General features: G+C 58.7%; 1 protein-coding gene across 1 annotated transcript; it reads left to right on the top strand.

The window, feature by feature from the left end:
• Nucleotides 1-2,105: 2,105 nt before the first annotated feature.
• Nucleotides 2,106-14,125, top strand: ARHGAP4 (Rho GTPase activating protein 4). Its single transcript, XM_075538509.1, has 21 exons — nt 2,106-2,172; nt 5,418-5,622; nt 5,736-5,898; nt 5,985-6,047; nt 6,168-6,350; nt 6,774-6,902; nt 6,988-7,209; nt 10,386-10,487; nt 10,582-10,773; nt 10,858-10,942; nt 11,104-11,131; nt 11,230-11,329; nt 11,662-11,722; nt 11,813-11,890; nt 11,964-12,098; nt 12,182-12,287; nt 12,370-12,603; nt 12,679-12,987; nt 13,161-13,229; nt 13,308-13,407; nt 13,756-14,125. The coding sequence occupies exons 1-21, from the start codon at nt 2,106-2,108 to the stop codon at nt 13,957-13,959; spliced, it is 2,835 nt and encodes a 944-aa protein (XP_075394624.1). The 3' UTR covers nt 13,960-14,125.
• Nucleotides 14,126-14,263: the final 138 nt, after the last annotated feature.

Raw genomic sequence — 14,263 nt, 5'->3', positions numbered from 1 at the left:
CTACCTGCCCCAGGCGTGCAGCAAGCGCGAGGTGGGGAAACGGTGCCCGGTGGCCTGGGAACGCCGGCTCAGGAGCGAAAGTGTGCGCCTACGCAGTCTGCCGCGCTCAGGCCAGGCTGCACTCTTGACTGGTTCCGGATACAGCATTGGCCTAGTCTCGCCCCGCCCGCCGCCGCACGGTCCTTCCGCCTCGGTTCCTTCCAGTTCTAAAAGCGAAAGGGCTTGGTTCCCAGGCTCAGATTGGCCCTGGGAGTTGGGCGGGGGCGCAGCGTTAGGGCGCAGGCGCAGTGGCGGCTCAGCCGGTGGGCCACGCCCCCTTCCTTCCCTGACTGGCGCGGCTGCATGTAGCTGGTGCTAATGCACGCTAAAAGGCTGGGTTTCCTGGGCGGTGGGCGAGGGGAAGTCGCCCCGCAGCGCCATCCTGCCACCCTGCTACTGGGGCACTTCTGGTGTCCAGATGGCTGGAAGCAGGCTCCAGGGCATAAGCCAGACACACGGATCCCCGAAGCCCCTTTGTTCCCATCTTTGGAGTGCTCTGCTGTCTGATACGGGCGCCACTGAGCTCTTCTATCCACGCAGCAGGCCTGACCAATCAGGACCCTCAGGTCTCTAGAAGTCTGGTCGTCCCCTTCTGCAGGGGGCCGGCATTGGGATTCTCAGGAGGAGGGGCCGGGGAGAATTCAGGCCAAACCGGAAATGATAGTCAAGGTCCTAACAGCTAGGGAGGTATTAGAAAGACATCTTTCTTGTGGGCCAGTAACCCCCCCCCCCCCGTGCCTGACTCTGCCCATGGAGGAAGGCGCTTTGAGGTGCAGAAGCAGCTGAAAAGGATGGAGAAAGGGCAGAGGGTGTTGGTTAGGTGATGAGAGCATGGGTCATTGGGTCTGAGATGGTGATGGGACATGTGGGTCACCCTGCTGACAAATGTGCAGGCTTAGGTAAGGCTGTGCTTGTCTGCCCCCCCCCCAGGGTTGGTGGGCAGCTCGCCTGCATTGCTAGAGGCTTTCTACATGAGCACTGGCAAGTCCAGCTACCCGAAGTCCAGCTCCCCGGCCTTGAAGTCCCAAGCCCTGAGGATACAGGGCAACCCAGATAAAGGCCTTGTACTGTGGGTAGGGGATATGGTTTTCCTTTAAGAGCAAGAAGACCCTGCCCCAGCCGCTCTTCGAAGGCCACATGTGCTCTCCAAACTTACACGAAATTGACTTGCAAATCTCAGTTATGGGTGCCTCCCGCTCACCCCAAGGATTGCCCTCCCACCAAGCAGAAGGCGGTTGTCTGCTAGTCACCCACCACCTGCATCCTGCCTTCTCGATTTACTGAAGAGAAGCTGTAGTCTTGTGGCTTCGAGGGGTGGGGGAAACTGTAGCACCCCTGAATGAGGGAGAACTCAAGACTTGTTCCCTAAGGCCTTGCTCTGAGGGGGCAAGAGGGGAGCTGTTCCTTACTCACCACCCCCACCAGGGGCAAGTGCAAAGTGCAGGGAGGGGAGGCAGGACAGTCACTTCCGGCAGCAGGAAGTGCTAACCACCTATGGAGAAACGAGGCCCCTTCCTCCAGCGGGTAGTGGATCAAGAAGGGGAACCTCAAGCCAAGGCCAGCTTTCATTGCCCCCCAGGCACCAGAAAGGAACTTGAGGCCAAGGACAAGTTCTTGGTGGCCTAACCCCTGAAAAATTTCCACCGTGCGGGCTCCCCAACCTCTGGGACTCAGCTCTTTAGGGGCAGTGCTTTGTGAAGGGAGAGAATCTAATATTCTGGGGGCTCTGGGGAAAAGCAGACGACCTGGGCAGCCCAGTGCAGGACTAGCTATGCCCAAATTGGCAGGGAGGGGCCATGGGCTGGAGCATGTGGCATGGAGAGGTGGGGGACGGCACCCAGGAGGGTGTTAGCTTACTTTTTCAGCCCCAGGGGTAAGGCCAGGCCTGAGCAGGGCCTCCGGGGGTGGGGAGCAGTACAAGGCGGGGTGCAGGGGCGGAACCTGGACGGTGGGGGCGGAGCTGGTGCGCTAAGCCACTTGAGCGGAGGTGCCAGAGGTCCCAGCGCTGGCCGCGATCTCAAGCGCGTCTCAGGCGCGTGGGAGCAGTGGGGCTCGACGGCGCGGCCATGGCCGCACACGGGAAGCTGCGCAGGGAACGAGGACAGCAGACTGAGTACGAGTCACAAGTCAAAGGTGAGAAGGTGCCCGGCGCTGCCACCCCTTCCCTTTGAAAGTGTTGGGGGTGCGTGAACCCCGGGAGAGGCCCCCAGCCACGAAACCGAGGCTCTGGGATGAGTGGAAGGAGAGGGACTCTCAGCTCCTGCTGACCTCTCCGCCTTCCTAGATCTCTGAAGTGATGACCACTGCTCCCTCTTCCTTGCTTCTGTTCTCCGGCCTTCCTGCATCTACCCCAGGGGCTTGCTGCGGCCCAGGGAAGGAGGGGCAGGGAAGTCTGCCCAGGTGCCACTCAGAAAGTAGGGATCCCAGCTAGGGCAAAATGGATCCCATTGACCATGCAGGGGCTGGGGGCGGGGCAGTGAGGGAGTATGACCACAAGAGGCTGGAGGCTTTCTGACAGAAGATCTCTGGGTTTGGAAGAACATGCAAATCTCAGGCAAATCAGCTTGAGCAATCCCTAGTCCACAGCTTCTTAGGACCTTATTCTGGGCGGGGTAACTTTTTCAAAGGAAAGGTGGCACCCATCTCTTGCCATGAACCAAGGAGGCAGGCCCCCTGGGTCTCTCGGAGAGGTGCGGTGACTTCCTGTGCCCACACAGCTGGCTTGTTTGGCAGAGGCCGTGAGAGGGGAGGTGACTTTACACAGGACCAGCCAACTCTCCAAGCCCTGATTCCACCATTTCTCAGTTGAACATGCTTGCCCCATCCTGCTTCCCAAAGCTGTCAGGAGGGATACGTACTACGTGTGTGAGCCTGCTCTGGGGCCCCAAATATTTTGGTCTCCATTCCCCATCCCCCCCCCTGCTCAAGAAGAAAAGCCCAACCCCCACTTCCTAAAGGGCGGCCCAGCCAGGCTTCACTCAGCTCACAGGAAGTGTCAGCAGGGCACAAGTCCCAGCCATGAATTCAAATGTGTGGGTCCTGTCCCTCCGTGCCCTTGTGACTTTCCGAGAGTGTGTCCACAGAATTAGAGAGCCCTGTGTGTCTCCTGCGGAGTGATTGGTGGTTTTGAACTGTTGACCTTGCAGTTAGTCCAACACGGAACCACTATGCCACCAGGACGCCTCTTCCATATGACAGTATCTATTTCTTCTGCCCCAGGCTCTGAGAGGCTGATGAAATAGAGCTAGTCCCCGCCCTCGGACAGTTTTTTTTTTTTAATGTAGAGACATAGAATAATAGCCACCAAAGAAGGAAAAGGTGAGGTGGCCAAAAGGGCGTGAGCAGATGGCCAGCTTGAGCTGAGGGGAGGTCCTGGAAGAGCTGCCATCTCAGCCAATCTTCTGTTGGAACTTAGAGCTCTATGGTGGCTCCGTGGGGGTGGGAGGGTAGGAGGAGGTGCGAAGGCTCACTGGCTGCCGCTAGGGGCGCCGGCTCCATATCAGAGTCTAGCTGTAATTCATTGCTGCTCAAAATTGCTACCAGCCAGTGCGCATGCCTGATCCAGAATGAGGGCTGGCTTAAGGTAGCCCTTTGCAGTATGCACTGAGCCAGAAGCTCATTGTTTTGTCTGCCAGTTGGTCCACGATTGTTCGCTTTAATTGGTCTCCTGGGAAAGGAGCCCTCATCCAGGGCTGGGCTGGCCCCCGGCAGAAGGTGCGGGGAGCTGCTTCGACCATTCTTGGAGTGAAATGCAATTCACCTTAGCTCCAGTAAGATTTGTGTGGTTTCAATTGACATAAAGCCCATTCTAACTGGTTCCCGAAATTGAGGAGTTCCCAACTCGAGCCTGCTGCCCCTCTTCCCTTATCCATGGCTCTGGCCTGCTGTTGGGGTCAGTGACAGGAAGTCACCACCCCATCTACCCAGCTTGACCCCAGAGGCTTCAGTCCGGGAGGCAGACCAACTGCCCTCAACCCCGTGGGCATCCAGTCTCCCCCTCATCACTCTGGTCTTGCAGGAAATCTACTCGGACACCCCACCCCCTCAGAATCACTGTCCCCAGGGGAGTTCTTTCCAACTGTGGTTGAACGCTATGCCTCCACCCAGGCCAGCTCCCAGGCTCTTGCTGTAGCTGCTAACAGGACTCTGGAGGGATCCCCACCTCCACCCCTGGAAAGCAGAACCCAGTCACATGGCTCTGGGTTTTGGCTCCTCTGTCATTCGGAGTCTAGCCCAAGCCCTTCCCTGGTCACAGGCCCTTCACCATCTGTCCCCACAGCCTCTCCAGTTGCTCTATACAGCCCCATTGGCGTCCTAGCCACCATGCCCTCCCCCCCCCCCGCTCCCTCTGCCACTTGCACCAGCTCTCTGCCTGGATGTCGGTCTGTGTGATGGCACATGGCATCCCGACGTTCACTTGCTGCTTGTCTCCAGGACAGCAGGGACATGGCCAATGCCTTGCTTACACTGGGCTGGGCCATGAGCAGACAGGAAATTGAGGGTTGCTCCTGGTGGACAGGGGGGAGTTGGTTGCTCCAGCTCTGCCCCCCCACACTTCACATCTCAGTGGGGAAAGCAGCGTTGCCAAATCCAACAGGCGATAAGGTGTCAGCATGCCCGCTGTGGGGCCTTGAGGTGACCTTGAGGTGAAGTGGGGAGGGGGGTGAGCTCCAACAGCCTGTCTGCCACCGCTCGGCCCTTACCACCTGGCCGATGTCCTGGGCACCAAAAGGGAAGGAAGTGGCAGCAACGAAAGTGGGGGCTTCCCAGGGTCCAAGGAGAAGTCAAAAAGAAAGAGAGGGCTGCCTGGGGGCCGGAGTCACTTTCCCCACCCTCTTCAGCCATTGCCCTTCAGCCTTTTCTAGCCCAGTAGGCAGTCCAAGGTAGAACGAGGAAGCTGTCTGCTTCCAGAAGGACGGACCGCCTCAGAAACCCTGTAAAGGACTGCTCTGGTCAGGGTCAACTCCATGGTGGCTGTGTGTGTGTGTGTGTGTGTGTGTGTGTGTGTGCGCGCGCGCGCGCGTGCACCCAAGGTAATATGACCAGACGTCCCGATTTTGGCGGGACAGTACCGATTTTTAACATTTTTTCCCATGTCCCGCAGCATTTTTAAAAAGTCCCAATTTTTTGAAAGAATGCACGACAGGCTAGGGCATATGGTTTTCGGCTGCCACGTGGCTATTTCTCCAGGATATGAGTTTTATCAATGATGTCCCACTGGTGTCCCGCTTTACCAGTGTGAAAATCTGGTCACCTTAAACTAAGGTGCTCCCCTCTTAGCGTAGCCTTTTCTCAGGCCACCGCACAGCCCTCGGGGTGGACAGGGCCAGGGGCTCTGGGGTCTCCACCTCCACTGAGTTCCTGCCACTTACCCGCAGAGATCCGCTGGCAGCTGAGTGAGCAGCTGCGCTGCCTGGAGCTGCAGGGCGACCTGAGACGGGAGCTGGTGCAGGAGCTGGCGGAGTTCATGAGGCGCCGCGCAGAGGTGGAGCTTGAGTACTCGCGAGGCCTGGACAAGCTGGCTGAGCGCTTCTCCAGCCGAGGAGGCCGCCTGGGTGGCAGCCGAGAACTCCAAAGCTTCCGGTAGATGCTGTGCTGGGGGCAAGAGGGCAGGTGCTGGGCTAGAGTGGGGGCAAGGGGGCAGGTGCTGGGCTAGAGCCCACCGACCGCTGGTCTGAGTGCCTCTCTGTCCCCAGGAAGGAGCCGTCCCTCCTGTCACCCTTGCATTGCTGGGCCGTGTTGTTGCAGCAGACCCGGCAGCAGAGCCGGGACAGCGCAGCCCTCAGCGAGGTGCTGGCTGGGCCCCTGGCCCAGCGTCTGACCTACCTGGCTGAGGACACGGGGCGCATTGTCAGGAAGGTAGGGCCCCCGGTCTGGAGGGCAGACTGAGGGCACGGGGGCATCTGGCCAGGTGGTCATGCTTCCTCCCGCCAACCCGCCTCCAGAGTAGGGAGCTGGCCCAGCAGCTGCAGGAAGAGCTCCTGGAGGTGGTCTCGGAGCTGCAGACGGTGAGTGGGCAGAGCCAGGGGCAGCAAGCCAGGCCAGGGGCAGGGGCAGGGCGTCCCGGGCCGGGGCTGGCCGAGCTGTGCACTTTAGCAGCAGTGGCTCGGCCTTGGCCTCTCTCCCAGGCCAGGAAGACGTACCAGGTGTACCGCTCAGAAAGCGTGAACGCCGAGACCAAGCTCCGGGAAGCCGAGCGCCAGGAGGAGAAGCGAGCAGGCCGGAGTGCCACAGCCAGCACCGCTGCAGTCACCGAGGCCGGGCCCTGCCGGAAGACCTCCTTCAAGAAGGGCGGGCGGCTGGTGGAGAAGGTGGGTCTGGAGGGTACATGCTTTGGTCTGCTTGTCTCCAGCTCTGGGGCCTGTGAGGAGCGGAGAAGGCTGGGGAGCACTAACTAAGAAAGCATCCCCCCTGCATGGGAGGAGAAAGACTGCCTGTGGTCCATCAACCAGAGAGGGTGTTGGACGTTGTCAAGTGATCCCCGGCTGCTGCCATCAGTGCTGCCAGCCTGTGAAGACCCATCCCTTCCTCTCTGGCCTTTGCCCTTGCAGTGTGGTCACACCTTCACCGGGGCTGGGTGCGGGAGTTGGTGCGGTCCCATGCATGGGAAGGGGCGGGGAGGTCAAGACCAGAGGAGGACCCAGTAGCATGTCACAGTATGACTACCCTCAGGGGAAGGGGAGGGTGGGTGCTGTGAGTGGCCTTGGACACTCACCAGCTGGTTGTGTGGGCAGCGGCAGGCAAAGTACCTGGAGCACAAGGTCAAGTGCACAAAGGCTCGGAACGAGTACCTGCTCAGCCTGGCCAGTGTGAACGCAGCTGTTAGGAACTACTACGTGCAGGACGTGCTGGACCTCATGGATGTGAGTTCTGGGGCTCCGGGAGGCCGGAGCCAGGGCCAAGAGTGTGCCCTAGGCCCACTGGACGTCTCCTTCCTTCCTCCCCCAGTGCTGTGGTACAGGGTTCCACCTGGCCCTCGGCCAGCTGCTCCGGAGCTACACGGTCGCCGAGAGCCGCACACAGGCCTCCCAACTGCAGGGACTGGGCAGCCTGGAAGAGGCTGTGGAGGCGCTGGACCCCCCAGGGGACAAGGCCAAGGTGCTGGAGCTGCATGCCACTGCCTTCTGTCCCCCACTGCGCTTCGACTACCAGCCCCACGAAGGGGACGAGGTGAGGCCTTAGCTCCCTGTTGGGCGAAGGGACAGGAGTCCCCGAGGTTTGTCTGCGGGCTAGAATGGTAGAGGGTCAGGTCTACTCTGAAGGCCCTTGAGAGAAAGGCCTAGCAGTCTGCTTCCCCACAGCCAAGGGAGTCAGAGGGGATACTCCCACAGTTGGCTCTACTGCGTTAAAAGGACAGGAGCAGATGGAAGAGAAAGTTTCAGCTGCAACCAAACCAGTGTCAGCATCTTTGGAGATACATACACACACACACACACACACACACACACACACACATCTTTACGCTAGGTGCAGGGTGTACACAGATGGCTGTCCTGTTCTTTCAGCCTTTCCACATGCTGTAATTCAGTTGCTCATAGGAAGCTCAGGGGCCAGTCAACCACATACACAGCAAGATGCAATCAGGCAGCCTCTTTCTTGCTCCCGGTTTCTTCGGCTACGCATCAGATCTGGCCTGGGCTACAGGCTGTGTCACCGGAGCGACCTGCACTTTTCGTTGCTTCCTTTCTGCTTTGGTCAGCTTTAAGCAGGCACGTGGTTTGGAAAGGCAACGGGATCCACGCTTGCGCTGGTACCCAGCTTCTCCCTGCTCTCGGGTCCCACTCCCCCATCTAGCCATCTCGTCACTGTGCTCTGCAGACACCCTTCTGCTGCAGACACCCTTCTGCAGCCGACCCTTGCCCTGTCCTCATCCGCCCACACTTGCTTTCCCCTTCTCTCACCGAATCAGCCGAGCAGTTTTTGAGTCGACATCCAACAAACTCACTCAGAGCTGAGTCTGGTGCTCTTCTTATTACGTTTCCTCTCAGTGCTTTCTCTGGAACAAATAGCTTCCTCCCCTTAGAAAGGAAGTGGCGCTTTCTGTATGCTGGTCATTAACTCAGACCCACAGCCAGATTGGTTGTATGTTGAGCTTCTCTACCATCCTGCGGGGTCCCCCAGAGACCAAGTCTGTGTTCTCTCTCACTAGAACCACTGACTGTTTGACAGGGCTTAGGGTTCAAGGTTGAAAATCCCTTTCAAGTGATGTATTTTCTCTCTCTCTCTCTCTCCCTCCCTCCCTCCCTCTCCAGTAATTCCCACTGCTGACCTCATGGAGTGGGTCTCTCATTTTCTAGGCTGCCTTCTCTCTCAGAGAGGCTTCCACCTCTATCTTCCATCTTTCTTGTGGTTTCCCCTTGCCTGATTTTATTTGTAGGAGGTTGGGTTTGCTCTTTGAGTTTCTGTTTTAAAATAGCCTTTTGCTCTTATTTTCTGAAAGCAATAGTTTCAAAATGTTCACCTGTGTTGTTATGTACAATATTCTATTATTATTTATATTAAAATTAAGTACAACTTTTTATTGGGCATCAGATGGGGCCTTACATTTCAGGTAATCATTTTTGGATTCAACAACGTGTCAGACCTCCCCCATGTTTTTTGTTCTTCCTTTTTGTCCACCCTGGCCAGCCCCTGCCTCCCCTTGAGCCTCTAGCCCCGCCTTCCTGACCACCCCTGGTAACCAGCAGCAAAAGCTGTTTCCAGTATTTGTGCTTTTGTGATGGACTAACTTCACTTCGCATAGGTCATGAAGGGTTTCACGGGGTTTGTGCCCGTCTGGTGATCCAGTTGTCCACTGATGGACAGGTAGGGTGCCGCCGTCATCTCGCCATGGTGAACAGGGCTGTTGAGGCTGGGTGTGCATCTATCGTTTTGGCTTTCTTGTTATTCCCCTCTGTTTCCTACACTCGCTGTTTTCTTGCTGCTCGTTAAAATTTTTTTTACGCTTGCTTTGATCTCTCTCATTTGAGAACTTCCTTCCACTTCCTTCCAGTTCTCGGTGTTTTCAATGCTCCATGTCCTTCACAAGGAGGCCTGGGGGTGTAGTGGTTTAGCATTAGGCTGCTGAACCCAAGGTCAACAGTTTGAAACCATCATTTGCTCGGATAGGAAAAGAATGAAAATCTCAGGCGCTCACGGGCAGTTCCCGCATGTCCTACAGGTCTGTGCGAGTAGGCATCGACTTGATAGTAGTGTGTTGGTTTCTGGTTGGGTCACTCAGTGGACTTCTCCTTGGGTTGCCTGACAGGGACTCAGCTCTTTGGTTGGGAGATACTCTCCATCCCGTGTTGGCTGCCAGTTCAGGGGTGTACAGTGGAGTGAGAGGGCTGGGAGGTACATCCGCCAGTGATCTTGAACGCCAGAGCTGTGCAGGGCTTCACATGGGGTGGGCTGCTGTTGGGCAGGGTAGGCAGTCCCCTCAGGGGCGGCAGAACGCATCTGATCTCCAAGAAGTGAAATGCACTTGAAGGACAGGTCAGTCACACTCGCTGGCCAGAGAGTGGCTTTGACTGATGCCGAGGCTCTGTGACACTATTTACGTCCAAAGACACTTGATAGTCCCAGCTGGCTACACATGCATAGCGCACATGCACACACGTGTGCACAGGCCCAACCCATTGCTTGCTCTCTGCTGCGTGCAGGTCTGAGTAAGGAGGGGGCTTGGCCTGCTGGTTGTGTGTCAGATCTCTTGGGATTCAGGAGAGGAAGTCTCACTTCTGGAAGCCTCTTCTTATCCCTGCTCTGTCCATGGGGTGAGCTGTGCCCCTTGACCGTAGGGAAAGCCATTTTTGGCCCATGTAAATGAGCAATTGCCTTATCTGGCTGGCCTGCCTTCTTTGGTTCAGGCCCCAGCCACCCTCCTGGCCTGGCTTTGTGATTAACAGCTTTATTGAGATTCAGAGACACAATTCACACACTCTGAAATTTCCCCTTTTGAAAAACACCATCCAATGGGCTCTAGTCTATTCTAAGTTGGGAAATTTTAGAATGTTTTCAGTTGTCCCATCCTGATCCCAGCAAGTAGGAATTGCCCTCCTGTCTCTGTGGTGGGCCTCTGTGGCAGACTCATTTCACTCAGTGGGTTTTGACCCTCGGCTTTACTTGCTGGTTGCCGAGAACATGGACTGTGTCCTCACCTCCTCTTTCTGAGGCTAATCTGATGGTGTAGGCATGTATGAGAATGCCAATTCTCTTTACGGCCTCATGTCTGCCCATTCAATCTGTGATGGACGTTACCTGGCTTTTGAGGGTCACAGTTGCCGTGGGTCCCCACTGTCAAGTCTCTCGAGTAGATACTAGTTGTTGGGACCCGGTGGAATGACCCATGGCACCCTGGTTCCCTGCAGGTGGCTGAGATCCAGGCTGAAGCAGAGCTGTGGGACGAGGTACTGCCCAGGGCCCAGAATATCCGGAGCCGTTTGAGCCGGCAGACCATTGAAACAGAGGAGGTATGAGGACTGGGGACCCCCTCTCTGCCCTGGCCTCCCTCCCAGGTTCCTCGGTTTCCTCTGGCCTCCCACCCTTATGCTGTCTCCTCCCCAGGTAAACAAGACGCTGAAAGCCACCTTGCAGGCTCTGTTAGAACTGGTAGGATCAGATGACGGGGACATGCTCGACTCGCTCCAGGCCAGTCCTTCCACAGAATCCCTCAAGTCCACGGGCTCAGACCCAGGCAGTCGGCAGGCCGGGCGCAGGCGTGGCCAGCAGCAGGAGACAGAGACCTTCTACATTGCGGTGGGAGGGGAGGCTGAGCCGGGTGGGCAGGGAGCTGGGGGTGGGGGATCGGGCTGCATGTGGGCTGACTCTCAGCCTTTCTAGAAGCTGCAGGAGTATCTGAGTGGTCGGAGTGTCCTCGCCAAGCTGCAGGCCAAGCATGAACAACTGCAGGAGGCTGTCCAACGAGGTGGGCCTGCTCCACCCCCACCCCCTAGCTTTGCCCTTGGCCCATCCTCTCCTCAAACTGTTCTTCCTTCTGCCCAGAGAGGTTGATGACCATGTAGGAAGTAGCCCAGCAAGGTGTTTGGCCTTTCTTTCTGTGCACCTAACCAACATCTTTTCCTTCAGGGGACAAAGAGGAGCGCAAGGCACCCCGGTGAGTTGGATACAGGGTCCCTTCCTGGCTGCATCAACCCTCTGGCTCTGGGTCTCCAGTGGCCCTGGGCAGAATTGCAGGCCCTCCGTTCACTACAGGGTCCAGAGCTCCCAGCGAGCCCAGAGGAGCCGTCACCCCCGCCCCTGCTCACAGTACAACCAGAAGCTCTTCGGGGGAAACATGGAGAAGTTCATCCAGGTGCCCGCTGGCTCTCATACCTTCCTTCCCGCCTGCCTAGTCAGGTGGCTTCCTGTGGATCCTTTGATCCTCATCCCACCCCACCCACAGCCATCAACCAAGTCCATTCCTATTCTGAGAGACCCTAGGGGGTTTCCAAGGCTCGCAATCTTTGTGGGAGCAGAGGGCCCCCTCTTTCTCCCAGGAGTGGCTGATGAGGTTGAACTGCCGATCTCGTGGCTAGTGGCCCTATGTGTCAGCCACCATTGCCACCAGGGCTCTCCAGAGGGGGGTGGAGGGTCACTATGCCCGAAAGATTGGCTGTGCCAGGTAAACACTTTTTGTGCCCATAGAGCTCTGGCCAGCCCGTGCCCCTGGTAGTGGAGAGCTGCATCCGCTTCATTAACCTCAATGGTAAGGGCGAGGCCCTAGCACTCCCCCCCCTTACCCACCCCCCCACCCCGCACCCAGTCCCCACGCCCACAGCCCCTGTGCTCCCCACAGGCCTCCAGCATGAAGGCGTCTTCCGGGTGTCAGGCGCCCAGCCCCGCATCTCGGAGATTCGGGAAGCCTTTGAGAGAGGTGGGGAGGCTGGCGGGTTGGGTAGGTGGGGGTGAACGAGAGCAGGCTCTGAGCTGTGCCCCTACCTCCATAGGGGAGGACCCTCTGGTGGAAGGCTGTGGGCCCCAAGACTTGGACTCGGTGGCTGGAGTGCTGAAGCTCTACTTCCGGAGCCTGGAGGCCCCCCTCTTCCCCCCAGATCTGTTCAGCGAGTTGCTGGCTTCCGCAGGTGAGGGCAGGCCCAAGCTGGGCGGCGTGGGGGCCACCTGCCGTGGCTGGGGCCCACTCCCATGCCTCTTTCTATGGGCACAGAGCTGGAGGACACGGCCGAACAGGCAGAGCCCGTGGGTCGCCTTCTGGCCAGGCTGCCCAGCCCCATCCTGGTGGTCTTGCGCTATCTCTTCACCTTCCTCAACCAGTGAGTCTTGGGGGCAAGGGCCCCCAGGGGATGGTGGGCAGGTGGGGATGGGTGCTCCTCCCATGACCCTCCTGGTCCCCAGCCTGGCCCAGTACAGTGATGAGAACATGATGGATCCCTACAACCTGGCTGTGTGCTTCGGGCCAACGCTGCTGCCTGTGCCCGCGGATCAGGACCCCGTGGCCTTGCAGGGCCGGGTGAACCGCCTGGTGCAGACCCTCATCGTTCAGCCCACGGCCCACTTCCCAGGCCTGGCCCAGCTGCCTGGGCCCGTCTACGAGAAGTGCATGGCCCCACCCTCCACCAGCTGCTTAGGGTATGCACACTGCACCAGGTGGGGGTTCCCATGGGGCTGGGGGTCGCCGCACTCACGGTAATCTGCTTTGGATAGGGATGGACAGCTGGACAGCGTGGCAGGGGAGACTGAGCAGGAGGATGGTGAGGATGGGGCGGAGGGCCCCCACTCCCAGTCCGGTGCTCACTCCACCCCCTCCCAAGGCCCTGTTGTGCCCCCAGACCTGGAGGGGGTGGTGGAGGCAGTGGCCTGCTTCTCCTATACGGGCCGCACGGCCCAGGAGCTGACATTCCAGAAGGGGGACTTGCTGCGGCTACACACCCGAGCCTCAGACGACTGGTGGCGAGGCGAGTGTGGGGGCGTACGAGGACTCGTCCCCCACAGATATATCATGCTGCCCGCTAGGTGAGTGTGGCCTCCCTGGCCTGGCCCCTCTCGCAACAGTCCAGGAGCAGGAGGGTGGGGGCTTGTATCCAACTGTTCTCCAAAGTACCTGCGCCTCCCACCCCACCCACCGGTGTCAGATCCAGTGGGTCCGGCTGAGAACCAGTGCTCTTGACAGCCCACTCTGACCCCAGGGCAGAGAAACTTCTAGCAGGTCAAGGGCTGCAGGCGGCAGGGAACAGCGGTGTGGAGTGTAGCAGCCGGTGAGACCCAGTGGAGTGGGCAGGTGAAGAGGGGCCCTTTTGGGGGAGACATGGAGCCTCACTTCGAGGGTCTTACAGGCCAGAGCCAAGCGCACCGCTGGAGACCATGGGCACTTCGGGGTACAGACGACACTGCCTTGTCCCAGCCTCCCCAGACCGACAGGTGGATGTAGACAAGGTGAAGAGCTTAGTGGCACTCCCTCCCTGTTGAATGGGGTTTCTCACCCTGCCCCGCCAGTGGGGGGTTGGGAGGAGAGGAGGGAGAAGAAGGGGGCAAAGGGACAGGGATGAGGACACTAAAGGCCCTCAGCCTGGCTGTGACAGGGCCACCCAAAGGAGCAGCACAACCTCCCAGCTTCCATGGTTGGGGTCAAGCTCACTGAGTCAGAGTTGGGCCCTGGGGACACTGGAGGAGGGGTGGGGCAGAGAAGAGGACACCACTTGGAAGGTATGGGCGCAACCAGAGGAACCCCACTTCCCAGCCTCTGGAGGCCCCGGGTGAGGGAGCCCTTCCTTCTCTCCGCAGAGTGTGGCGCAAACCATGGACTCCGTGTTCAAGGAGCTCTTGGGGAAGGCTGCTGTCCGCCAGGGCCTTGGGCCCGTGTCGCCCAGTTCCAGCAGGCCTAGCAAGAGCAAGGGCTCCCCCCACAGCCCTGGAGCCCCAGCCTCCCCAGCCTCCCCTTCGGCATCCCATCCTCAGGGTCCTGATTGGGTCGGCAAACCACGATGAGTGCCAGTGGCTGATTGAAACTCGCCCTTCCCACCTACCTGCTCCTCCCTGCCCCTCCCAGCCAGTCCTTCTGTGTAGAGACAGCCGCAGGCTGTCCCTGGTGACCGCCCCTCCCTGGCTTGGGTCCCTGTGGGAGGGAAATGTGGGGGAGCTGCCACAACTCATAAAGGCCCTGTGATTCTTCCATGCCAGTCAGTGCTCTGTTGGGGGGGGGAGGAAGTGGGCTGGGCAGGTGGGCATGGGCAGCAGATTGGGCACTGGTGGCCCCTCTGGCAGTGGAGGGTGGGGAACCTGGTGTGTTCAA

Source organism: Tenrec ecaudatus, chromosome X (assembly GCF_050624435.1).
Source record: "Tenrec ecaudatus isolate mTenEca1 chromosome X, mTenEca1.hap1, whole genome shotgun sequence".
In the NCBI taxonomy this organism is placed as follows: Eukaryota; Metazoa; Chordata; class Mammalia; order Afrosoricida; family Tenrecidae; genus Tenrec; species Tenrec ecaudatus.
Note: the sequence above shows the minus strand (reverse complement) of the source record. Positions and strands in the feature narration are given on the sequence as shown.

Coding starts and splice junctions, on each gene's coding strand:
- ARHGAP4 (XM_075538509.1), top strand. CDS start 2,106: ATGGCCGCACACGGGAAGCTGCGCAGGGAACGAGGACAGCAGACTGAG. Junction 5,623..5,735: donor CGAGAACTCCAAAGCTTCCG/GTAGATGCTGTG, acceptor CTCTGTCCCCAG/GAAGGAGCCGTCCCTCCTGT. Junction 12,288..12,369: donor CTCTTCACCTTCCTCAACCA/GTGAGTCTTGGG, acceptor CCTGGTCCCCAG/CCTGGCCCAGTACAGTGATG.